Here is a 26,976-nt window from a genome sequence, read left to right on the forward strand (position 1 = left end):
TTCCCCAAAAAACTAGGGCAGGAAGATAGGAAGGATTTTTTTTGGAAAATCAACAGTGTTGTCAGTGTAAAATATTTGCAAAGCTTCTTCTGAGTTTGAACTTCAGTTTTGCATTTTGTGACCTGCAACATATTCTATGCTACTTTATTTCACTATGGTAAGTCATTAAAGTGTTATTTATTTTTCAACTATATAATGTGCTAATCTCATATAATGAATTACTACCCCATTTAAAAATGACACCTAATCTAAATTCATTAATACAATAGTTATAATTGTTTTATTGTAATTTGTAACATACTATTCCACTAAAAATGACCATCATAGAACATCAATGCCGTGCTTTTACTAAATTTTCAATGATTTCAATTATTTAAAGAAATAAATTTATCAGGCACTTATAAAAAATATATAATAAGGGTGTCAAAATTTAACAAACTGAACAAGTCAATTTGAACTTCTCTTGCAATGCAAATGGAGCCACTTGAAATATCAAATTGTTCCCATACTAGTCGGCAATATAACTATGACATTGTGTCTTTTCAAAACATGCATCAGACACACCTTCTGAAACTTTTTAAGCGGTTTTGAAAACGCTATTTCATTGCAAACTTTCGTCAATAAAGGATTCATGTTGTTATACAACCGAAAGTGAAAGTTCTGTTTTTAAAAAAAATGAATAAAGAGCGAAATAGTTGAAAACTAACGAAAATTATAATTGATACTAACATAAGACCGTAAGACTGAACAAAATAATACTTAACTTTTAAATCATAACATGAATGTTTACTTATAAAGCAAATTCTTCATTCATCCGCGGACTTCTTTGTGTCGTAGTCATAAATGCCTCCAAATGGAGGTGCGTGATGCGTCTAAGTATAGAGGTGACAATAACGTAGTGACGTCACCATCTATGTATAGAATGAGTACACAGGTTTACGGAACAAGCTACACAGTCGTAACGAATCTAAAAATAGCCATTATACATGCGCGAAAGGTTAAGTGTTCACAATGTAAACACGTTGACTTAACCAAATATAGGCATGTTTGCCTTGTAAAAAGATGAGCTATTTAAATAACATGTCGATGTATGAGGTGATTGAATAATTTACTGAATATGGGATTAGATTAGAAATTGATCGAACATGAAGATATGAAAGGGAACGATGTATACCTACTTTAGACATGATAAAGTCATTTTTATTGATTGTGAAAGTGTTACAGATTAAATGAAGTAGAAAATGAATGTAAGATGAATTAAGTATTTGCATTTGAAGAGGCTCTCAAACAGAAGTTTTGTGTACTGACCCGGATGTTTTTACAGAAAAATGTAAGTATTGTTACATGTATTGTTTATTATTAAGAGTTTTTTTATAACACTATATAACCATAAACAAGTTAAATAATATATCATTTACTAATAAACTTATTCATTATTTGACATCCGTCTTGAGTTAAACATTCCAGTTGTGGATATTTTTTATAAAATCCGGTATAATATTAGTGTATTAAGTAAGTATATTAAACAGGCCGCCCTGGTAAATCAGTCTGGTGTTCGCCTTGCCACCGGGAGGTCGCTGGTTTAATAACCTCTCTAAGAGATGCCCTTTCTGGTCTTTCTCGGCAAACAGACTCGACAATTCCTCCATAGGTCAAAGGCTTTTAATGAAATCGAGCACATATAAATTGGTTTAAACTAGAACAAAATGTTTGTTTGTATGTTTTTTCTCTCGAATAAACCGTGGTGATTACATATGTAAAATTGGACTGAAAGATGGGGGTGGGGGGGGGGGGGTCTCGCACCTGTATATGGAATACTGATAGTACTACTTAAATTAACAGCACTACCAAGTTGAAATTTAACACTAACAAGTCATGTTAACCGTCAGGGGGGCTGGGCACATATGCTCAGAAAGAAAAACAATAAGTACTACTTCTCTTCTAGTGACGGTTATTATCAATGACAGCAATAATTGGAGTATTAATAGTTCTAGCCTGGCACTGGAAACACCGACAGCGATGTTAATGCAGACCGTACACCGGCAATCATGTCTGACCTAGTTCTACATTAACTTTTAATGCATCTGAGTTTTGATATTCATTTTTAACGTGTAATTTGTCTGGCCGCAATATTGGAAAACACGTTTTTTTGTTTCGTTGCAGACCTTACAGATTTTGGCATGAATTGAAGTTTGTCATTAAATGCTTTATATTGATAAATGTAAACATTGGATCTTAAAAACTTCAGCAAAATATCAAGAATAAAATTTAAAAAAAGTAACCTTCAACAGGGCTCGAACCACTGACCCCTGGAGTCCAAAATATAACGACAACAACAGAACTTTCCAAATTATTCAATCGTTTCGCGTTGCAACGCTTTATAATTTTCAGGTTTTTAAATCGTCAAAAGATGCATATAATGGCTATTTTAGAGCATGGTAAATATTCAGTATTACTGTTTCCTCACAAATATCATAACTAAAACGAAAATTTGCGAATCTGAAACAAGTTTTTTTAATTTTGTCAATTTATCAAAACGTGAAAAGGCCCCTTTAAACATGATTTGAAAGCCAGATCAAATCATTCACACTAGCCATACATTGAATGCTTTTTATTACCAACTTATAAGCCACAGCCATGTCTGACCAAGTTTCGGTAGAGGAAGTGACATCAATAGTCATCGACAGCGGTTCCGGCGTCACAAGGGTCGGTTTTGCCGGCGACGATGCCCCGAGGGCGGCATTTGCAACCATTCTTGGGAAACCAAAACACGACGTAAGTTGTGGCGGTTTAAAAAAGCGAAATATCTGGTCATCAGTATATATTATACGATAATCCCTTCGATTAGTAAGCATATAAATGCACCACCTAATATTAATGCGATCAAAGTGTCTACGGGTAAGATTTTTCAAGTTTAATCTGAACTACTAAATAAAACAAAACTGCTGTATCGTCTCTTGAATAAAATATCATGGAAAGCAAGTATTCCTATTAGTTATAGTAAAAGTTGTAAATTTTCATCATGTTCAAGTCTGTTCAATCATGTATTTCTTCGTTCGTGTTTATGAGCTAACCTGAGAACGAAGTATGTTTATTATCAACATGTGTTGCTCAGTGTGTCACATAAGCGGTTATTTCCCCTAGGTAGTGATGCTATATGTCTCAATCGTGATTTTTCTCCCATGTTGTCATGTATTCTGTCACCTTCGTGGTTATTCACCCTAGATTGTTATGCGGTGTATTGCATTCGTGGTTATCCTCAAAAGGTTATTTTATGGAACGCCATAGCTGCCTTAACACGAAAACGTATATTTCATGACTATATATTTCATTATATGATGTATAATTTATATTATATTATGTTACTTTAGCATTACACTTTGTTAATTAACGATAGCATGAGGATACTTTGCCATTATATGATGCTAACGGCCCATTATATAATGCTCACGGTCCATTATATAATGCTCATGGTCCATTATATGATGCTCAAATTGCTCATTGTTCATTTTACGATGGTCACAGTCCATTATATTATGGCGATTGTCCATTATATGGTGATAACTGTACATTATATGATGCTTACTGTCCATTTTATGATGCAAATTGTTCAATATATGATGCTCATTTTTCAATATATGATTCATTATGATGTTTTGTCCGTTTGCTGATTGGGATGGGAGGGGACTCTTTAAATATGCATGTTGATGAATTGTTATTAATAAGTGTAAATTTTTAATGGTGATGTGAAAGTTTTAATCGATAAGATAGATACATTTGGCTGAACAAGTTGATTGTCTGAAAAGTGTGTCAACGATTCAAACTCGATTCTCTAGCCAACAAACATTGCTTAAAGTGCATGGAGGCCAATTTCTTGCAGCACGTTTTCGACCGTTTTGTACAGTGGCACTGAGCTGACATCACCGCTCAAAAAAAGACGGGAAAACACAAGTTCTGTTTTCCCGTCTCCAAAAACAAATTAACTCGGGGAAACACAAAATAAGTCTGTTTTCACTAGTAAATTTTTTTTGGACTCGGAAAAACAGAACTTGTGTTTTCCGCTCCAAAAAGCACACGGGAAAACAGAACTTGTGTTTTCCGCACACAAAAAAGCAGACTAATTTTGTGTTTCCCCGAGTTATTTTTAACGCACAGATAGTGATGCGTTGTGTCACTGACCCTATGTCCTTTATAACGCATAGGACGTGATGCGGTGTGTCACTGACCCTATGTCCTCTATAACGCACATGTAATGATGCGCTGTGTCACTGACCCTTTGTCCTCTATAACGCATAGGAAGTGATGCGGTGTGTCACTGACCCTATTTCCTCTATAACGCACAGGTAGTGATGCGGTGTATCACTGACCCTATGTCCTATATAACGCTTATGTAGTGGAACGGTGTGTCACTGACCCTATGTCATCTATAACGCACAGGTAGTGATGCGGTGTGTCACTGACCCTATGTCTTCTATAACGCACAGGTAGTGATGCGGTGTATAACTGACCCTATGTCCTATATAACGCACAGGTATTGATGCGCTGTATAACTGACCCTATGTCGTCTATAACGCACAGGTATTGATGCGCTGTATAACTGACCCTATGTCCTATATAACGCACAGGTATTGATGCGATGTATAACTGACCCTATGTCTTCTATAACGCACAGGTAGTGATGCGGTGTGTCACTGACCCTATTTCCTCTATAACGCACAGGTAGTGATGCGGTGTGTCACTGACCCTATGTCCTATATAACGCACAGGTAGTGATGCGGTGTGTCACTGACCCTATGTCCTCTATAACGCACAGGTATTGATGCGCTGTATAACTGACCCTATGTCTTCTATAACGCACAGGTAGTGATGCGGTGTATCACTGACCCTATGTCTTCTATAACGCACAAGTAGTGATGCGGTGTGTCACTGACCCTATGTCCTCTATAACGCACAGGTAGTGATGCGCTGTATAACTGACCCTATGTCTTCTATAACGCACAGGTAGTGATGCGGTGTCTTACTGAACCTATGTCCTCTTTTACGCAAAGGTAGTGATGCGGTGTATCACTGACCCTATGTCTTCTATAAAGCACAGGTAGTGATGCGGTGTGTAACTGTCCCTTTGTCCTCTATAACGCACAGGTAGTGATGCGGTGTGTCACTGTCCCTTTGTCCTCTATAACGCACAAGTAGTGATGCGGTGTGTCACTGACCCTATGTCCTATATAACGCACAGGTATTGATGCGGTTGTCACTGACCCTTTGTCCTCTTTTACGCACAGGTAGTGATGCGGTGTATCACTGACCCTATGTTCTTTATAACTCACATGTAGTGATGCGGTGTGTTAACTGACCCTATGTCCTCTATAACGCACAGGTAGTGATGCGGTGGCCTATAGACCATATGTTCGTGGGGGAGCATGCCCTGGCGGAACGGGGAATCCTGTCGCTTCGCCGCCCCCTGGAACGAGGCATTGTCACCGACTGGGACGACATGGAGAAAATCTGGCACCATGCCTTCTACAATGAGCTCCGTGTGGCACCGGAAGAACATCCGGTATTGATAACCGACCCACCCTTCAATCCGAAGTTGAACCGCGAGAAAAGCATGGAGGTATGGCAGTCTTTATAAGACTCTAAAAAATACAAAAAATACACATTGTTTCATAAAGTAAATAATGGATATTTACCTTGTTTTGTGTGCAGAAGCTAATACAATAATTCGATACGAAAAGTGCTTGTGCATTCATATTGAAGAAATACAATCGAATATATATTAATTTATACACTTTGTTTTATCAGAGCTTCAAATTGAATCATGCGTCGCTTTTTTTGGATTTTCATCTGCATTTATTGTTCAGATAATGTTCGAGACGTTCCGAACACCGGCCAGTTACATCAGCATGACGCCAGTTCTCTCCCTGTATGCATCAGGGCGTCACTGTGGTATCGTCGTGGACGTCGGAGATGGAGTCGCACACATCACGCCTATCGATGGAGGTTAATTCTATTTGTATAAAAACGTCTTCGGGGTAAAAAAATCCTGAATTTTTCCATTTTGAATTGGTGGAAGGATTATTATAATGCTAAGCGAATAGCTGTTATAATGGTTACACCTATAGCGCCAAAGCAGTGGTCGTAAGTTCGATCCCGACTCAACTCTAATCTGATTACTCGTTCTACGCATGTGACGTAAAACCGAGGTGCAATAAAGTAGTTGATTCGCATCGGCATTAAACAACACTGGGTCGTCTCCTGAACAGGACGTCCCTGTTACTTACACTATACCAATCATCCAACGAACAAGTCTTCTGTGGGCGATTGCCATAATGAAGAGTCGAGGTGTACTCTAAAATAAAGAAATACAGACATATCAACGTTAAAAAGCATCATTCATAGAAGGGGTTTTAAGGGACTTGTTCCCATATGTTAGTATTAATGAAAATTGTTAAACAATCAATTTACTATCAAAACTGTAATATGTGGAATAGTTAAAAAAATATACCAAGGACAGCGATTAAAGAAACAACTGCGGTTGCTCGGTTACCCTTTACTTCTGGAAACTCACGTTAACCACTACACCACGCTGGCTTTGGAATTCGGGAGAAAGTTGAAACGATTATTCGATCATACACATTTTCGATCATTAAAAATTCCGATTTTGATAAATAATCATCGATAAACCATAGTAATTTTTTTTTCAATCTTTGTCAGAAGTGTTAATTTGCGGATTTAAATATAATGCATATGTTCTGTTTTGAATCTATAACCATTTCTTATTTAAATTGTCATTTTGCCAATCTATGAATTAAGTCCCTCTACATGAATAAAAATGCACAAATACAATTTTAAAATGTCGGCCCAAACTTTTTATCAAATAGTTAATTACTTAATGGTTTCCTGTTTTAATAGTTTATACATGGAGACACGCAATGAAGAGAACGCACGTAGCAGGAAGTGACGTCACAGACTACCTCGCACAGTTACTCACGGAGAGGGGTCATTATTTTCATACAACGGGTAAGCTTGCTTAAAGGGACTGTCAACCACGAATGACGAGAAAAGAAAAGTTGCAAAATACCGTATTGTTTTACAATTATTAGTTTGTATTGATTAAAATATCAAGACTGGTATATTACATTACTTGAAAAAGTGCATATTTTCAGTATATTTGGTAATAAAATTTCGCGATGTGAAATCGAAAGTACATCGCAAAAATAGGTGACATAACGATATTCACGCTATAAATAAAGCTAGCAGATCGATCATTTTCTAAATTTAATATATACAATTTACTTCGCATGCACAATTTGCATTCCTGGGTTTACCACGTGACGATGATGATCAATCTACGGGCGTACTTTATAGTTAACTGGTAGTTACCTGGTAGACATACCCAGTAAAATGTATTACCAAATATACTGAAAATAAGAAAACTTTACAACTTTGTTCAAGTTATGTAATATACCAGTCGTATTATTTTTATCAATATACACTAATAAATGTAAAAAATACGGTATTTTACAACTTTTCTTTCCTACGTCGTCGTGGTTGACAGTCCCTTTAAATATTGAAGGCATGCAGCTATTTACGAAATAATACGCTTTTTAAGTTGATCTGTGAATTGACACTTACATACGAAGTTGTTATTTTATACTTATTTACAATAATATAAATTACACTCAATAAAATGTTGCATTTACAAGATGACCTGGCATCATATACAATGCATTTCATGAGATAGAAATTATATGGTTTTACTGATTTTTTTTTGAACATGCTCACCCATCAATTTAACAAAAGATGTCATAATTATAATCATTTGCGGAAGTATTATACTGGCGTGTACATGAACAGCCGAGCGCGAGCTAGTGCGCGAAATCAAAGAGAAAATTGGATATGTGGCCTTGGACTTTGAAGATGAAATGAAAACCGCTATGACGTCATCAAAACTTGAAACCACGTACGAACTTCCGGACGGCAAAGTTATCACCGTTGGCAACGAAAGGTTCCGGTGCGCGGAGGCGCTATTCAAACCGCATATAATTGGTCAGTACAGAGATTTCTTTAAGCGTACTGTAGATCGATGGGAAAGGCAATTCTTTATCTCGAAAAACTATTTATTGTATGGTTGGTATCGGCGTTAAATGATATTATAAAATAATAACATTATATATAGCATGACAGATATTTTAATAATTTAATTACTTTTGACAATTATTAAACTCTTTCAGCGATTTGATTATTATTATATGCGGTAATCACTAATGCCATTTGCTTGCCGGGCACATAATTCCGTTTTTAATAGTCCAAGTTTCTTACTTAACGTTATATGGCGTTTTAAGTGCTCCGATAATAAAATAAGTTTTTTTCGCCAGGCATGGAGCAGCCTAGTATCAGCGAGCTGGTGTACCAGTCCATTCAGAAGACAGACATTCACGTACGAAAGGACTTGTATTACAACATAATCCTGTCCGGAGGATCCACCATGTTCCCAGGTAAGTTTTTTTGCGTTATTCATGTTTTGGTAGTATTATAACAATTCTTCGCCTTTCTCTGGGCAATAGTTGATGCTAGTTGTTTTTTGAATGCTTAAATATACAGTCGGTTGCTCCTATTCCTGTTTCTCTTCATAAAAGCATTACATATATGTTTTGAGACATTGAAGTGTGGTATATATATTTAATTTGAATATTTAAAGTATTCTTCTACTGCATTTTGTTTCGGCTGTCAAAAATTGTTATAATATAGTGAAACGCCGAAGGCTAGAAGACCGGGTTTTTTACCTATCTGGAAAACCGTGTGTTTTTCCTCCAGGTTTTGCGGAGCGTCTGACGAAGGAAATGACGTCATTAATCCCGCCCATCATGCGGACTAAAGTGCTGGAACCCCCGGAGCGGAAGTACTCCGTGTGGATCGGCGGCTCCATTCTGGCGTCTCTGTCCACGTTCGCCTCCCAGTGGATCTCAAAGGCGGAGTACGAGGAACACGGACCGGCCAGTGTACATATGAAATGTATTTGAGTCTAGCTTGTTCTATGCAAACTGCACTTAATGCAAATGCGTCAAGTTTCGTTCCAGATTTTTCTGTGCAGTTCACAAAGGCTCATCAGGAACTGCACTTTCTGCTTTAATGGTATCTTCTTGTTTTAAGCCCAGTTTAGGCGAAAATGGTTATCCCTGATTGCCCCCATTTTCACAGACCAGGCATTGTACATATGGAATGTATTGGATAGATTGTAGGCATTTTATGTAATGTTCCAGGGTTATTTATACTTTGTTATTTTATATTATACCATACATATGATTTTTTTTTAAAGGTGCTGTTAAAAATAAACAGAGAAGGGAAATGCATTTATAGAAATAAATAAACAAAATATCTGTGCGAAGTACTACGAACACTAAAATTTAAAAAAAAAGTAATGCCCTAATGGCGAGAGTAGTGTTTATACTTGATATTAAAAATAACGCAATACATTACATTTAATCGTTTAAGTACTTAATTTTATTATGTATTAGCTAATTTGCTATCGTGTGGTCCACAAAAATAGTATGTTTAATACAATCAGAATATAGTTCACCGAAATAATATTTAATGGTTATTGAGACAAAAGGTGGATCACTTGAGGGGAGATTGCACATTGAACGCGCAACCCGTTCCCATACTCATTACCTACTTTAAAAATCTTCAGACGAAAGATAAACTGACCAATTTTATTACATCCGCTTATTGGTCCGTGGCTTTAATGTCGGGGATGTATAAAAGAAAAAAAAGAGTTAAATTTTGCAAAATATTCCCTACCTTACCCATCCTCGCATGTTTTGTTGTGGTTGGTGTTTTTTTTCATACCGACATAAGAAAGTTGGCAAAAAAGAAAAGCGATAGTCACATGATAACAACTGTATTTGTCGTATTAATGGTTTTCTTGTTTGATTGTGTGTATTATTTATCAAATATGCAATATGATATACACAGCATGAGTCCATGTATTCGATATTGTAGCATTCACACTAATAAATATTTATGAAGTCAAAGTTCGAGTCCCATCGAAGACTACTTTTGAGTTTAAACCGACTTTCCTTATTAACAAGTGGAAAAGAACAAACAGGATCTGAAATGTTCCGCGATGTGATGTTTTTGTAACAAATGCTGTTTTGACATAGCTTTTTTACCATTGTTATCGCTGCTATCATTAGAAAAAATAATTAATCCAGTTTTATGCTGATTGTGCAAAGTATGTCTCTCCTACAATCTTCGCAAGGCTTGACTAGACAAACACACCAGGAACACGATATAAATTATTTCGTATCAAGTGCTTTTATAACAAAACACCAACTATAAACATGAAGTGTTCAAAACTGCGATCATTCCATTGGTACGGTTAATGCAAAGCATTTAGGGTGCGTTTGGTTATAAACGGGTTAAGGGCTGACACTATCAGAGGCGACATCTTTGATATTTACTATTATAGCTAAATAAGGAAATCTTACATGCTCCATAGCGGCAATTATTTCAACGGATAAAGCCATTCACAAATTCTGTCGACATATAATTTGAGCTAAAAGTTTAAAAACTATTAGACAACCACTTTGATCTTTAAAGTGTTTGCAAGATTAAATCAAGCCATGCAAGTGAAATTGCCTCGCACCTCACGGCTTTGTTTTTCAACAGATGTTCTGAGCGAGTTTCATGTAGAATGGAAAAACATTTTACCTCTAAAGTGCTCACAGGGTTTACCAATTGTATATTACGAAAATTGCTCCACTCCCTGGTGGTCATTTTCCCCACTTACCAGAACGATGCTTTTTTTCGGCCGTGATATCACTATCATTAGAACATATGTTCTGAGCTAGTTTCATGAGGATTGGAATAAGGTAATATTGTTTTTGGACTGACGTGACCATGTTTCGGACTCGGGAACAAATTGTCCTACGTATTAAAATGCCTCTAAAGTGTTCACAAGATAAATGTTCACGACGCACGCCGGGCGACGTTCAAAATTATAAGTGTGATATATAAAAAAAAGCTAACCATGAGCATGCTGTGCTAACGACAGCTTGAAATATTCAGCTTGTTGCCAAATCTGATTTAACACAAATTTGTGTTCTTCGGTTAACATGGCCAACTCCTTTAAAGCTTAATGAAGCTATTAGTTTCTGACAAAAAAATACTAAATAGTATTTTTACACGTATACACGTCCAATAACTCCATTATTTGCTGACAACAGTTATGTACGTATATAACATAATAGACGTAATGTATTGGTATATTATACATGAATAAACTTATCTTCTTTGTCGCACTTCGATTTCGTAAATAGTGCTTGTGAGTGTGGCATCAATATATATCTATACTTACTTTAGTATACATCGGTATTATTTATCTGTTTCGAGTAGTGGTTTTAATATCATAACTGAACGATCTGTTATCATCGTCGAATACCCACGTTCGACCCATTCCGCTACTCTCCATTTATCGAGAGTAACGGAATGTATATGTCATGGGTATCCGACGATGGTCTGTTATATATGTAGCGTGAATGAACGTTGACTACTTACGGGCATCAAAAGCAGTAGCAATCATTGCTGTGAGTACGACAACAAACACTACAACCACGAAGGGCTTATTGTTGCTACAAATATAATCAATATATTTAAAAAAACGAGTGAATGTTACGACATAATTGAAACTTATCGTAGGGGAAAGCGTGCATAAATGTGTATATCAGCTGTTGATATGTTATTTATTTTCTATATTATCAGTTTATATGTGTATACATTTTATGAAAGCAAACAATTATCATCACTTGTCAGAGCTGGGCGAAAACTAAAACAGAACATTTCAAAAGAAATGCTTATATGCAAATAAATAAAGAATTTCTTATTTCGTTCAAACTTAATTATCAGGGATTGCAATATTTGGATCATCTTACCCGATACATCATGTTTTTTCCCGATAACATTAAATGGTTGTTATACTGATGTCTATAGATCATTCCATTAAAATAAATAAGAGCATTTTTTCCAAATATTAAGGTGAAATGAATATAAATAAGTACAAGAGGATTGACTTCACATGCATACATGCGTTACTTGCAATATTTTAAATATTCATAAATCTAGCCCAGCCATTGATACAATCTCGCAACCGATTAACAAGCCCTGAATTAAACTTAATTTCTTTTTTGAAATAATCAATTCAGTAGCGAAAATTTAATGCATTTTTCTTGAATAGACGTCTTAAACAGCTTTCACGCAAAGTGTCAATGTATCATGATGTATGAAGGTATTGGTATCCATAAATTAATAAACCAATAAACCATCTTATTCATCTAAGTTGCATCAACGTTTTGATGCTTAATTCTAAATGGAGAAATATATCGATTCATGTTAGTTGAACGGACAGAAGCAATCAATTGAAGGTATTGAAAAGACCATGGTTATTGATACATATCAAAAGGACAGAGTATTTTTGTAAATTGCATTCACTGCATTGTTTAGCATCTATTCATATTTAACGTTAGTTTTTTCAATGTAACGTTTTTAACAGATATATAAATACCGATTTTAGTTCTGATACGTGGGATTTAAACACTATGATAAAAAATATCAATAGATCAGTTAAGAGTTTTAAATTGGCAGGTACTCGAAGTTCAAGATATTCTATATAGCATTGTTTGACATATATTATGCGATGTAGTTAAACTTTATTATATTCATCAGTTTGAACGACTGCAAAAGCTGCTTACTTCTATGTGTTTTTCTCGTAAATATAATAAACTTTCAGAGCGACATTGGGAAACCTCTCTCTGCGACATAGTTAACACATAACAAAATCACACCGTGTAATGAAACCTATCGGGAGGTGGGGGGGTCAACTATTTTGGGACTGGGGCTGGGGCACTTTGGATCAGGAAGAATCGCGTTTGTTTAGCTCAAATTGGGCATTTAGTTATATATTTTCATTTTTTTACCTTACAAGTGCTCTAAAGATGAGAATAAGATGCGTTCAACATTATATTTGCTGTGGTTAAACTCATGGGTCTAAATAGGGAGACGAACTGATTGTGAACCGTACTTGACCCTTTCATAAGTATATCTCTTTTCGACGCTTGTACCTTCTTCCCACCATTTGTGTATATTCCTGTATTTACAAAAAATTAAAGGGGCCTTTTCACAGATTTTGGCATGTTTTGAAGTTTACATTAAATGCTTTATATTGATAAATTTAAACATTGGATATAAAAAGCTCCAGTAAAAATTCAAGAATAAAATTTAAAAAAAAGACAAAAAAAGGTAACCCTCAGCGGGACTCGAACCACTGACCCCTGGAGTCCTGGAGTAAAAAGTCTACGACTTAGACCACTCGACCATCCTTTCGAATAGAATATCAGCTGTATTTTTTACTTAATATAAGCAATCCTCGTAGTTTCCCAAAATATAACGACAACAACAGAACTCTCCAAAGTATTAAATCGTTTCGCATTTTCGGGTTTTTAAATTGTCAAAAGATGCATATAATGGCTTTTTCAGAGCATGGTAAATGTTCAGTATTACTGTTTACTCACAAATATCATAACTAAAACGAAAATTTGCGAATCGGAAACAATTGTTTTCATTTTTTTTCAATTTTGTCAATTTGTCCAAACGTGAAAAGGCCCCTTTAACAAACATCAAAGGTGCCACGCCACTATAATTTCAACGGTGTATAATTCAGCTAAGTTTATAACCCGAGGTGGTGATTCACGCAGGTGTGAAGGTATGATACGAATTGCTATCAAAGAGTTTGTACTACATAAACCATATTGGTTTCTGTTTGTAATATTTATTCATGTTGTACATAAACTTACAATCTAATAGGAGTTGATGTTTACTTTTGTTTTCATTTTACATAATTTTTCGCCTTTGCATGAACACTCATTACGATTTCTTGACAGTGTTTACCCATTTATGCCTATCGTCTAGAAAAAAGGCCTTGGCAAACAGCGTAGACCCAGATGAGACGCCGCATGATGCGCCGTCTCATCAGGGTCTGCGCTGTTTGCTTAAAGACATTTCTGTAAGAAATATAGAAATAAATATACTAGACATCCCTAATTTTGAAATAAATTGATCCAATTTAGAAGGATGGGAGAGTCCATTAGACATAAATGGATTAATGTTGATGTATTTCGAATATCTGATCGATTTTTTGTAGTTCATCAAATTTCACCATGCCTTTCATGTGTGTTTACCAATTTTGCTGCCTATTTGGTTACGCATGATTTATATAAGGTGCAGTAACTTTCGCGGTGAATTGTTGTGAATATTGATCGATGAAATCGGCGACTGAAGTGAACATATGCAGTTTCAAAACGGCACTTGCGTGTATCAGATAAAAGAATACACATAGATATAATATAATTATAAATTATAAACATGGGCTTAAAATTCTCTTCCTTTCGGTTATTTGCTCTTCTGTATTTGTTGACTGGGATTAAAGTTATTTTCTCAGGTACTATTTACAAATATTTTAATGTATGTTTATCGTTTATACTTATTCAAGGTATTATTACATAAGATACAAATGCAATTTATGTTTACTATAGGATAGCGGCGACCGTTTAAGGACACACATTAATCAATAAAACTAAATAAAAAAATATTTTTTACTTTAAAATTTACGTTAACATTATGCAACGGCAAATAAACAATAAGTTTAAAATATTAAATTATTCAAATATCTATAGTTTTTTTGGACTAGGGTTTAACTAACTTTCTCAGGTACTATTTACAAATATTTAAATATATATTTGTAGTTTATACTTATTTAAGGTACAATTACATAACATATGTGTGCACTTTATTTTAAATATATAGCATAGCGGTGCCCGTTTCGAACACAAAGTTATGAATAAAACTAAATAAATAAAGTTACTTTAACAGTATGCAATGGTCAATTAACAATTATTTAAAAAATTAAATTATTCAAATATTTATTTGTTCTTTTATATTTAAACATTTCAATAAATCATTAACTGTTGCATTGGCTTTTAAATGAAAAACTTCAAAACACGTTTTCATCAAGCTATTCTTAGACTTATCTCTTCAAAATAAAGATTATTCTTTAAAAATTATTTTTTTTAAACTTCTTTCGAATCAGCTCTGCCATTTGAGTTTACAACTGTAATTATATCATTCGTCATTAACAAAAATGTGTTAGTGATATAAGCACGCATTGCGGTATATTTATTGATTCGAAGGCTTTTCGGTATTCTTTAGTCGGGAAATTGGCTGTTGAATACTAAACCAGATTCGTTTTTTTTTAAGGAATATATAAAGAAGGATTTTCTCAACTTAATTAAGAAAAGCATTTTAGTACAGTAATAACACTAATTTAGAACACAAAGAAACATGTAAAAATGCAATAATCACCTCGTACCAGACAGTGATTTAAACAAATAACCACATATTCCAGCGAACTAGTGATAGATCTGATAATTTCCAAAATAAGTAAAATAATCAATAGCAGAGTAAGACGCAAATAATTATAACTTCAACTTTGGCCGTCATATGAACTTAGATAAAATGGTTAGAAAAATATGATCAAAAATCATTACAAACTACTTTAATTTGATATTTATTAAACTGGAATATTTTTGTAGAGACTGATCGGTTGAGACTATTTTTGTCTCCATAGCTTCAGACCAGTTAAGCTAAATAATGTTTTAACAGTACACTAAATATACTTGCATTACCATGTACGCTGTGCATTAGCTTGCTAATGTTGAATCAAGTGATCGCAACAGCGCCTTTATTTTGAGTATTTGTCCTACAAATATGAAACCAATTGAGCCGCGTTGTGGCCTTAATGCATGTGCCTTAAATGTTTGTCCAGGTAAGCCTGTCAAAGGCTTATCAGGGATGTGAGTTGTCCGCCTAAACTTGATATTTGTTAAGAAGAGACCCATTCCTAATCAGGGACGACACTTAACGCATATGCATTAAACCAAGTTTTGACAGAGCGCGACTCAATTCTAAGATTCACTATGATATATCCTGATAAAGATTTTATTGCATGTTTCAGCTTCATGTAGCGGCTCCAAAATCGTGGGTGATACAAATCCAAATACTGCAACGTCACAATCTTCCGCAGGTAGGGCAATCACAATAATGTATTCATCATTCAGATTAGTCGGAACATTATTTTAATTTTTGATGGCAAACATCGATTTGTAAATCAGACGCATAGGTATTAAACCACGCGAAAAATAAAAACAAATAGGTGTGAATTGTCCGATAAATGAAGATAATGCTAAACCTTTTACGATTCTAACTTGATTATATAGGTATATATGCAATTAAGAAAAAAACTTTTTGTATGTACTTAGTTCAGGTGTGATACTCATTTAGCACTGTTTATGAGTAGTTTTACACTGACTTCGTTGCTTCTCTTCGTGTTTTGGAATACTATTAGGACATTGAATGGCTTGAAATAAGAAGGTTTGTGATGTAAAGCATATCTGTATACATACAAAAGGTTATTTCTTAGTTCTTACCGTATCAAAGTACGACATAATGTCACGCAATATCATGCAACTGTCGAATTAAATCAACGGAAAACTTCATACGAAGCGACGCACGACATGGTCCATCGATGCCAATCTTAACTTATTGGCCTTTCTCGGAAAACCCCCAACCTAATCTGCTTATCAGTAGTGACTAATGATATCAGAGTGCATCGATGTCTGGTTAGATACAAAAACACAATGCAACGCGAAACGGTCGTTATTCAGTGCCGCCATCTCATTTTTAAAATAAATTTATAAACGACACGGCGCTTTTTTAGTAAATGGCATCAGGACAATGTGTATTAAGGAAACACAATTTCGCTCAATTTGACGTTGCGCATTGTTGGTCGTTTTCGCGATAAATGCTGTGCATACGAGATTAAAACGTGTAAAAACGATCTTACATTATAGGGATATTACACGTTTTCGAGCGCCCGCAGATAACATGTCCGAGAAAATGTGTATTTTCGCTATTATTGCATAAACAAATCACACATACCAAATAAATTAAAACAACATTGAAAACAATATGTCCTTTTCATTCGACATCGACAAAATAATTTGATTATTTCGTCTGGCGTCATACAGTTCAAGGTTGTGTGTTACATATGCCTCAGCTCGGTCATCATCAGAAATGACGAGGCTTTACCTTCGGTTATTCAGTTTTCGATTTAAATGTGTTTAAACTGTGGATTGATGCAGATTTGAAATGCAGCCGCGCAAAGTAAGAAATGAGAGATTATTTTGGAATGTACTTGTCGTGACGGAAAAATATATCGTCAGAATAAGTCATTGTTTTCATAGATGTTTCTTTCGTGCAGGTCTATCTTATTTCGTTCCAACTAAATTTTCTAAATATTTATACTGCAAACGTATTGTCACTGAAGTATTTCAAGCATACAGCAGGAACGTTGAAGGAACATAAACACATTTACAGCAAAGTTTTCTGAAAGTGTTGAGTAAATAACCTTAACTTCATTTCCGTTGCTAAAATAAAGCTGTTGTCAAGAGAGTTCAGATGGTATAATTTGAAAAGTGGATTAAAATATTTATTGCCTTTATCCCTGCTTGAATGAGGAAACTGGTGCTTATTCAGTTCCCCATTTATGCTTGGAAAGTCGTCGAAGGCTAAGAAGTACTCAAAGAAGATTAAGGGAAGTAAATGCGCGTGGACCAGTTTATGGATATGAAAAACACATAACAGTGCTTAAACGGCACGTGAATCGCCTTGTTTATACACGATTTCTCCCGTTCAAGCCCTCCTTTTGCCAAGTTTCTGCACCCCGCCAGAGGGCATTATAGATAGAGAATATGCAATAATAAACGTTTATGAATAAAACTACAATAAACGTGCAAAAAATGTAGCGCCAGAAAGAAACGAAGTGCGTGCGTGCGTGTGTGCTTGCGAGTGTGCGTGCGTGTTTGTGTGTATTAAACAGTTTATGATGTCCTTTTGCGCATAAGGCTGCATTGTTTGATGATCCGGAGTGTGGTCCAGCACTCTTACCTAATGTGATTACTTGTGACTGCAGTGTGTACTGTTAACCCAGAGATAACAATGCGAGGAGTTTGTCCGCAACATTCGGAGGTCAGTCTCGTACTGACCGCCGACTCATTAAAAGCTCGCGATAGCTTTCTCGCGACCTGTTTGGTGAGATTTAAGTCTCCGATAAATAAGTGAAGACCATGCGCAAAAATGTTAGTTGGAAAACAATCGGCTAACATAAACAACTTGTTCAAATAAACACAAAGGGCAACCAGCGACGATCATGTGAAGTATATATATGGATTATCTGTATACCGACCAACAACTGATGATCGATTTCAACATATTTCAGACAAATTACATCTGCTATGCGGGGGTTCAGGGAACCAATTCTACTTCGACTGTTGCGGGGCCACCACGCAATTTAAGTTCCACGCGAAGAACACTGGAACAATTGAGCTGCAGATATGGCGACCTGTGACTGGCAACAGCTATAAACTGATTGGACTTGTTACGAAAATTGCAGATATAGCAAGTAAAGATGTCTTAAAAAGAATAAAAAATATATTTAAAATAATGCGCAAATCTCCTTATTGTCGACAATTTCGAACAGTGTATTACATTTCACATTTAGAAAAACTCTGCATCCCCTAATAAAAAACTAAGAAGCCGCTAAACATCAAGTCATCAATTTTTGATTCATGCAGGACAAATATTTGAATTATCGTATTTGCTTAAGTTATATGATCCGTTTTATTAAAACATTATTAATTCCAAATGAAGAGAATATGCATACTTTTATAAATATGGGTTGTTACGCAAACAAATGCTTTACCATAATGATATTAACAGGTACAACTTACACAGTTCAGACAGCGATCAATGTACAGCGTAATGATTGCTTTGGCTGGTAAGTGTTTTATGTATTCTAAGTGACAGTTCATAATATTGTATGTATATTTTAATACGTCTTCAGCTGAAGTATGTACATGACGTGTATTCCACCGGAATACTTGTTACAATTACTATATTTAAAAAGAGATGTTTGTAAAACATAATTACATGAAGGGATGAAATATAAAACATTGTAGCTGTTCCTCATAATCGGATCACAAACATCAGAATATGATATTACTTTGAATAGGTCAATTCTTATGTTTAACGTTAAAAAAGGATATCTACCAATCGAAGACACATTGAACTATACAAACATTGCTTTTAACGTCTGTTAAAGGAAGCTTTCTTACAATGTTCGTTATTCTTCAATCCAAATATTGACAATCTGCATTTGAAAAGTACATAAGTCTACGTCACACGCAAGAACGATTGGATACACCTGGTACGTGTTCATAAAAATCGAAAGTCAAATTGGTATGTACTTTTTCATGTACCATGTAATAAGTATACTCAATGATATCACATGTATTTGAACTTTTATATTCTATTGATCGAGCGATGGGTTTTCCAAAATAATACAGCTTCAAAGGCTTTGTCTTTTGAAAGACTCGGGTTATTAAAAAGGCGTCAGGCAAGAGTGCGTTTAAAATGATAGCGAACATCGCTTACGTCAATGAGTACAATATCGTATGAACATGAACGCCCATAACGGCATTATCATTGTCCTAAAGAAAGTGCTTCTAAATAATAAAATTTCTACATATATCAGATGTTACGTGAAAAGAAACGAATGTTTGTCCCCATAAATGAGAATGCTTTCGACTGACAATTATCATCAAAGGACGCAAGGATTACAATTTTGCTAAACTACGCCATGATCGTTCAAATCATGTACAATTGATTGGAATTTTACATTCGACAACTTTCAAATCACTGTTAAAACGTTTTAAATTCGTCAAAGTACATAATTATACGAGAAAGACAAATATCTCGTTTTTTATGAACATTTAACAACATGTGTTTAGCGATACAGTTTTACGTATTTTGTTGCCTTATTGGAACAATTGACCAATGGTGTGGTTTCATGTGTATACACGTTATACCATACTAGAATCATGCACACTATTTATGATGTAAGAATGCATTTTAACATGTATAAACGTTGCCAATGAAATATGTACATGACCGACCATATGCGACAATAAATGATTCATAAAGTTAAAACAAGTAGGGCTTTTGCAACAACAGACACACAGATCACAATCAGGCGTGTTGCTCCCTCTGGCTCAAACACGGAAATCACTAACTTAATAAATACTATAGACCCAATACATTGACGATTTACCTAAGATATTTTAATGAATGATCATTCAACCGGGAAATAAAGGTGTCAGTTTCAGTTTATTGGCAATCAGCAAAGCATTTTGCCTTTGGCCATTTACAAACACACAAAGAAACTTATGGCAAAGACCATCAAACACATCAAATAAGCATAGACAGTTTTTGCAGAACATTACATAGATATACATACACATATATAATATAAGCGATCAGATGACAGGTAAACTTTCAAGGGTATTTTGTCGTATACATAAAGCTTCTTTAACATAGTCTTGCAAGATTACACATACATTTTTTTGCTTGAAGTTGACATTATCGAATCAAATTTGTGTACTGTAGGCCATGAACAATTGGCCTAGACATTTTGATCTTATATAACTGTTTCGTGAGCAACATAACATAAAGTGATATTCAGAATCTACTGCATTTTGGTTACATAATTTACACAATCTATTATTTCATTCTATAGTGTTATACCTTCATAGTTCTATCTCTAAAGAATGAGAACAGAATCTTAAACAAGTTAATTCATGTCTAAGTTTATCATTTGATATACTATCCAAATACTTTTCAAAGCAAAATTAAAAAAAAACGCAAACCAGGAAGAATAAGATGGTCGCGGAGAGGTTTGATACATAACCAAATATGAAAGATATGCAGCTTCACAAAAGCAATGAAAGAAAACTATACAAGATAGGTTACTGTTTACCTTTCACAATTTCTTACCCTAATCTTCAATAGACAATATAAAAAGGAAAATAATAAGTTAATCATGTGCGTTATTTTGAAAAAAAACACGAAGGGTACCGCTGCTTAACCTTTCTTCTTTAAACATTCCTAGCAAAACAAAACATTGTTATACAATAAAGCATTGTTATACAATAAAACATTGTTATACAATAAATAAATGTTAATGGTGTGTTAAGTAAGATTCCCATCACAAAATAACGCAAAAAACAGTCACATTACATTAATTAGCTGTTGTGTTTAATAAGATCCCCATCAACAGTACGTAAAATACAGTCACATAACATAAATAATAATATATATTGTGTTCATCAGCACGTTTGTCGTGCCGATATCATGTATGTTGCACTCAGTCCATGCACATGTATACGTCTATTGCAAGACCTCGGGCCGAAGTCGTACCAATATTCATGTTAACAATCGATATTTGGTTCATTTAAAAATATTTCTTAGGTATGAAACGGCGTGGCTTAATCGACTCTAGAATGATTTCCAAAATACTAGCTCACATATTACACATTACATTGGGCCTATATCGTCAGGTATTGTCATCCTACAAGCTATGTCGTGTCGACCTGTGCATGTTTGCTGGGCCTTATCTTTATAGTAGTGAATCGGGATTCCTTTAATTACTGCATTTTTAAAACACACAACTATATATAGTTTAAATAGAAAATATTATTGGTATGATGAGCGTTCGCTGTTTTCAATCGGATTTCGGTTAAAACCATTGCCCGACCAATCCTTGGCTTTCTATGTTTTCATTCATATGCCAGTTTCAATCTTGTTATTACGCATTTTTGATGTACTGTTTAAACAGGTCCATGCATTCTTTATAATCAAGATGCAGAGAGTTTTATTTAAATGCAGGTACTCATCGAGTGACGTAATCCCAGCCGATAACTCGGGGAGCATGCCGATTGTTAGAGTACTCAACGGGGCGACCGGCACTTCCGTCGGAAGTACGAAGGACTTTACCGGTGCTACGATTGTATCCGATAAACGATATTCCATCAACGCGGATATTTCTGGGCGTAAGGAGCATTTACTTGACAATTTTACTAAGTATAAATTGTCAATGGATATACTTATACTTATAATCATCATTATCAATATCTTCAGCAGAAGCATCATACTCATCATCAACAACAGCGGAATCATCATCAGCGGCAGTATTACTATCATTTTTACTATCATTGTTGTTATATGTAGTAGTGGTAGTACTTTCATCATTTTTTAGCTCGGCGTTTTCGGAGAAAACCTGAGGTATTGTCATAGACAGCTCGTCGTCCGCCGTCTGACGTCCGCCGTCCGCGTCGTGCTAAAACCTTAACACTGGCTCTAAAATCAAAGTGCTTCCACCTACAACTTTGAAACTTAATATGTACATGCACCTTCATGAGTTCTACACGCCACATCCAGTTTGGGGTCACTAGATCAAGGTCACTGTGACCTCTAAAAAAATCTGACAAGCTTTCATTTATTCAAAACTGCACCCGTAGCCGAGCGTGGCACCCGTTATGCGATAATGAAAATAATTATTAATACTTTTAATTGTATTATTATTATTATTAGTAGTAGTATTTTATTATTATTATTATAAGTAGTAGTAGTAGGATTGTTATTATTATTATTATTATTATTATTATTATTATTATTATTATTATTATTATTACTATTATTATTTTCTATAAGTATTTTATTATTATTATTATTATTATTTATAATAATTATAATAATAATTATTATTATTATTTATTAATAATAATAATAATAATAATAATTATTATTATTATTATACCACCCGCAGCTGCCAGCCCCGTGTTTGGCTCGGTCAGCTACATATCGAGTGACACGATACCGGAAACCACGGTGGGTGGTGTTGCGATAGGAAAAGTGACCTTCAACGACGCCGACAGCTTGAGCCTCACAGCAATCACTATGGCTACGAATAGCTATTTCAAGCTTGTTGACAACGGAGACGGAACTGGTATAAACTTGTTTTTATCTGATTTCGTTATACATATGTATTCTTGAGTATAGGTGGCGACTTTTAGACCAGTATGCACTGGTGTTCCTTAAGGTCTGATTCTAAGAGAAAATACTTTGGCTGTTCTCAAATGACCAGTTACGTCTGTTGTATTACCATATGCAAATAATAAATACAGTAAAGTCACACTATTAATTTAATCCATCCAAACCACAATAATGGCAATAACTATTGTCGTTATCTATAATGTAGAACAACCATTTAACTTGGTCCTGCATTTCACATCCTGTAATTGACTTCATAATTTTGCACTCATCATTAGTCAATTGCAAGTATATTTGCGTAGGTGGCATATTGACGGTAAATACAGTGTTTTTATTTTGTTTTAATTACAATCTTCTAAATTCTGTATTCAATAACATGGTTGCTTGATGTTTTTTCCCTTTTTAAAGTAAACGCTCAATAACTTTACAATATTGCATCCCGGGAAATCAGGAGTAGTAGTAGTCTTAATGAATGTTATTTATAAGAAGCATCGCCATACGAATGTGCACTTCCGGTAACATGACTTTATGATAGAACATTGTAATTAAGCTATTAGTGACGGAGTGATTCGATAGAAGGTGGATGCGTGTTATAAAAATATGGCTGTACTTGTTTTTGTTTAAACAATTAAATTATCATGAACATGTTACAATATAAACATATTTTAACATATGGAGTATGAATTTGTTTAAAAACGTAACTCAATTTAGGGGGATTTAGCGTCGATATTCACCCTTAAAACAGAAAAGTTGAACGTTACGAAGTAGATCGCAAAACATGACGGACCTATACCCTGTGGAAGAGCTTTTTACAACAAAATATGAATATTTTAAAATTCTATCTTTTATACATTCTATAACATTCCACTGAATAGCAGCCGGTCGAAGTGTTTCCCATTATCAATATTAGCAACAAGATCGGATCAACTTTGCGTTAATCGTACGAGTAATATATATAGTATGCATGTTGTCAGAAAATGCGCTTTAAAATACACGTATAGGAACGTCATCTGTATATTACATTTTAGGTTAAAGGGGCCTTTTCACAGAGTTTGGCATGTATTGAAGTTTGTCATTAAATGATTTATATTGATAAATGTAAACATTGCATCTAAAAAAACTCCAGTAAAAAATCAAGAATAAAAAATAAAATAAAAAATAACCTCATCAGATCTCGAACTACTGATCCCTGGAGTCCAAGAGTAAAAATTTATCCATTTAGACCTTTCGGCCGTTCATGCTCATACAATAAAGAATGTATTTTATACTTTATAAAAGCGATCCTTGTAGTTTCATAAAATATATCGACAACAGCAGAACTCTCCAAATTAGCCAATCGTTCGCGTTGAAACGCTTTATAATTTTCAGGTTTTCAAATCGTCAAATTATGCAAATAATGGCTATTGTATAGCATGGTAAATGTTCAGTATTACTGTTTCCTCATAAATATTATAACTATAACGAAAATTTGCGAATCTGAAACAACTTTTTTTTAATTTTGTCAATTACCAAAACGTGAAAATGACCCGGTAAATAAATTATGTCATCACAATTTGCAATTTGAATATTGACATAAAAATCGAAATGAGATATTTTGTTTCAGCCGATGTCAATACCACGACGAATGTGGCTACTTATCCGATATCTGACCTTGCGGGAACGAGCGTGACCTTGACCTTCACTGCGACTGACCCCTGTGGGGCTACGGCAACTGGAACAATGAACATCAGTATTCAAAACAATGTAAGCTCTGTCAAAGTATGTTTAATATCACACGCGTGTCATTGTTTGAAACATGGTATAGTCGGACAGGCAAACTCAAAGGAAAAATATGAATATCTACGACCATTCTCCCCATATCTATGTCATTGGTAGGGCAGTTGAAAATGTCAAAATTAAAAAAAAAAACATGACAAGTGTGAAAATTTATATGAGTAATAAACAAAAAGATCACTATTTACTACGTAAGCACACATATTTTGCCATATGAAACATAGACAGAGTCGTCAACATGTTTACTGTGGTGACCAGACAAGGTAGACCTTCTTGTCCTTTAGTGACATTATGCGATATTCTATAACAGTACATTTAAAGGGGCCTTTTCACGGTGTGATACATTGACTTAATTTAAAAAGGTGTTTCAGATTCGCAAATTTTCGTTTTAGTTATGGTATTTGTGAGTAAATAGTAATACTAACCATTTACCATGCTCTAACATATCCATTATATGCATCTTTTGACGATTTGAACACCTGAAAATTATAAAGCGTTGCAACGCGAAACGATTGAATAATTTGGAAAGTTCTGTTGTTGTTATATTTTGGGAAACTGCGAGGATTGCTTATAAAAATAAAAAAATCCTGTTTTCCCTTTTTTAAATTGTATTCTTGTTTTTTGCCTGGAGATTTTCAGGTTCAATGTTTAAATTTATCAATTAAAAGCATTTAATGACAAGCTTCAATTTATGCCAAAATATGTGAAATGCAAATATAGTACCTAAGTGTGTCATCAGTTAAGACCATGGGAAATCCATAAAAATGCACGCATACATAAATGAACTCTTCATATAACGAATAAAAGTAGAAGCATTAAATAATTTTGTGCTCAACTCAGTTCGGAAAAAGATATTACAACATATAATATATAAAGATCAAACGGAAAGATCTGTAAAAAAAATAGCGCGGATTTTCTTCTCGCGGAATTTCTCTTAAACCTTTTTTGCATTGCCTCACTGTTGCCTTAGAGACCCACGTTGACCGGTCTGGCTCCCGGCGTCACGACGTCAGAGACGGTGGACACGGAACGCTCTATAGCCAACTACACGTGTTCGGACTCACTACACGACATTGCCGGCAGCATCACCGTGGCGCCGACCTCTACACCGGCCTTTTTTATCTCGCGATTCCTGTCTGGCACGTCCAAAAATGCAGGTATGATTATGTAACCAGTTAAAACATAAAGCCCATCTAGTTTAGTAGGAACGGGGGTCCACGGTGCATGATTGGAACCTTTTTTTAAATATGCTGATGATGTTCTACATTTTCTTGGGTAAAAGAAAAATTGTGTTTCCAAAAACGATTTCATGCCAACGGGGTCTAAATCCAAGATGGCCGCCAAGATGGCCGACCAAAAACATAGGAAATGCCGTTTTTTCGCAAATGACACAAACAACATATATTTTCCATGATTTTGGTAAGCTTTTTAATTTAAGCACTTGAAAACATAATATTCTTATAAAACAAATAAGTTTTTTGGTAAAAAATTAAACATTTTATGAAAAAAAATTACTATATCAATGAAAAAAAAGGTAAAAACAAATGTGTTTTTGGCCTTATAATATGTTTCACTTTGTATCTGAAAAACAGTTTAGATACAATTATTATCCTTACTACATTTATACACACCTATGGGACTCAGGAATGTAAATATATAATATTTCCTGTGAATATTATAGTATAAATGTGATTTGTAAGACAAGAAAAGTGGGTGGGGTAAATGACAAATATAAAGAAAAAATGCCTAATGTGCATATTGATATATTTTGAAATATACAAGGCTTGTAAACTTGTTCAGTTTATGTATTTTGATCTTTTTGATTTTTTTAAGTGTTTGCACATTGTTATGCCCCCGGTAGGATGGCATATAGCAGTTGAACTGTCCGTCCATCTGTCCGAAAACTTTAACATTGGCCATAACTTTTGCCATATTAAAGATAGCAACTTGATATTTGGCATGCATGTGTATCTCATGGAGTTGCACATTTTGAGTGGTGAAAGGTCAAGGTCATCCTTCAAGGTTAAAGGTAAAAAAACAAGAAGGAAAGTAACAAGCTTTAAAGGGAGATTCTATTTCTATTTATCATTTGGCAGGTACAGATTATTTTCATTTTTGTAAAGGGATGTATTAATAAAAAAACGGAGC

The 26,976-nt window shown here is 34.7% G+C and overlaps 2 protein-coding genes across 2 annotated transcripts in view; both read left to right on the forward strand.

Annotated features, from left to right (window-relative positions):
- The first annotated feature begins 1,003 nt into the window (after positions 1-1,003).
- On the forward strand, positions 1,004-10,034 carry LOC127873472 (actin-like). Its single transcript, XM_052417351.1, has 8 exons — positions 1,004-1,330; positions 2,630-2,775; positions 5,378-5,614; positions 5,862-6,000; positions 6,913-7,020; positions 7,858-8,049; positions 8,379-8,498; positions 8,818-10,034. The coding sequence occupies exons 2-8, from the start codon at positions 2,638-2,640 to the stop codon at positions 9,021-9,023; spliced, it is 1,140 nt and encodes a 379-aa protein (XP_052273311.1). The 5' UTR covers positions 1,004-1,330; positions 2,630-2,637; the 3' UTR covers positions 9,024-10,034.
- Positions 10,035-16,059: 6,025 nt separating this feature from the next.
- Positions 16,060-26,976, forward strand: part of LOC127873471 (protocadherin Fat 4-like) — a 39,192-nt gene continuing 28,275 nt past the window's right edge. Inside the window, exons 1-7 of the mRNA XM_052417350.1 lie at positions 16,060-16,135; positions 18,389-18,571; positions 18,889-18,946; positions 21,892-22,055; positions 22,832-23,011; positions 24,659-24,798; positions 25,799-25,985. Of these exons, the coding sequence (XP_052273310.1) occupies positions 21,935-22,055; positions 22,832-23,011; positions 24,659-24,798; positions 25,799-25,985 (628 nt within the window). The 5' untranslated portion in view covers positions 16,060-16,135; positions 18,389-18,571; positions 18,889-18,946; positions 21,892-21,934. The remainder of the gene's footprint in view (positions 16,136-18,388; positions 18,572-18,888; positions 18,947-21,891; positions 22,056-22,831; positions 23,012-24,658; positions 24,799-25,798; positions 25,986-26,976) is intronic.

The sequence above is a fragment of the Dreissena polymorpha genome, chromosome 3 (assembly GCF_020536995.1).
Source record: "Dreissena polymorpha isolate Duluth1 chromosome 3, UMN_Dpol_1.0, whole genome shotgun sequence".
Taxonomy (NCBI): domain Eukaryota; kingdom Metazoa; phylum Mollusca; class Bivalvia; order Myida; family Dreissenidae; genus Dreissena; species Dreissena polymorpha.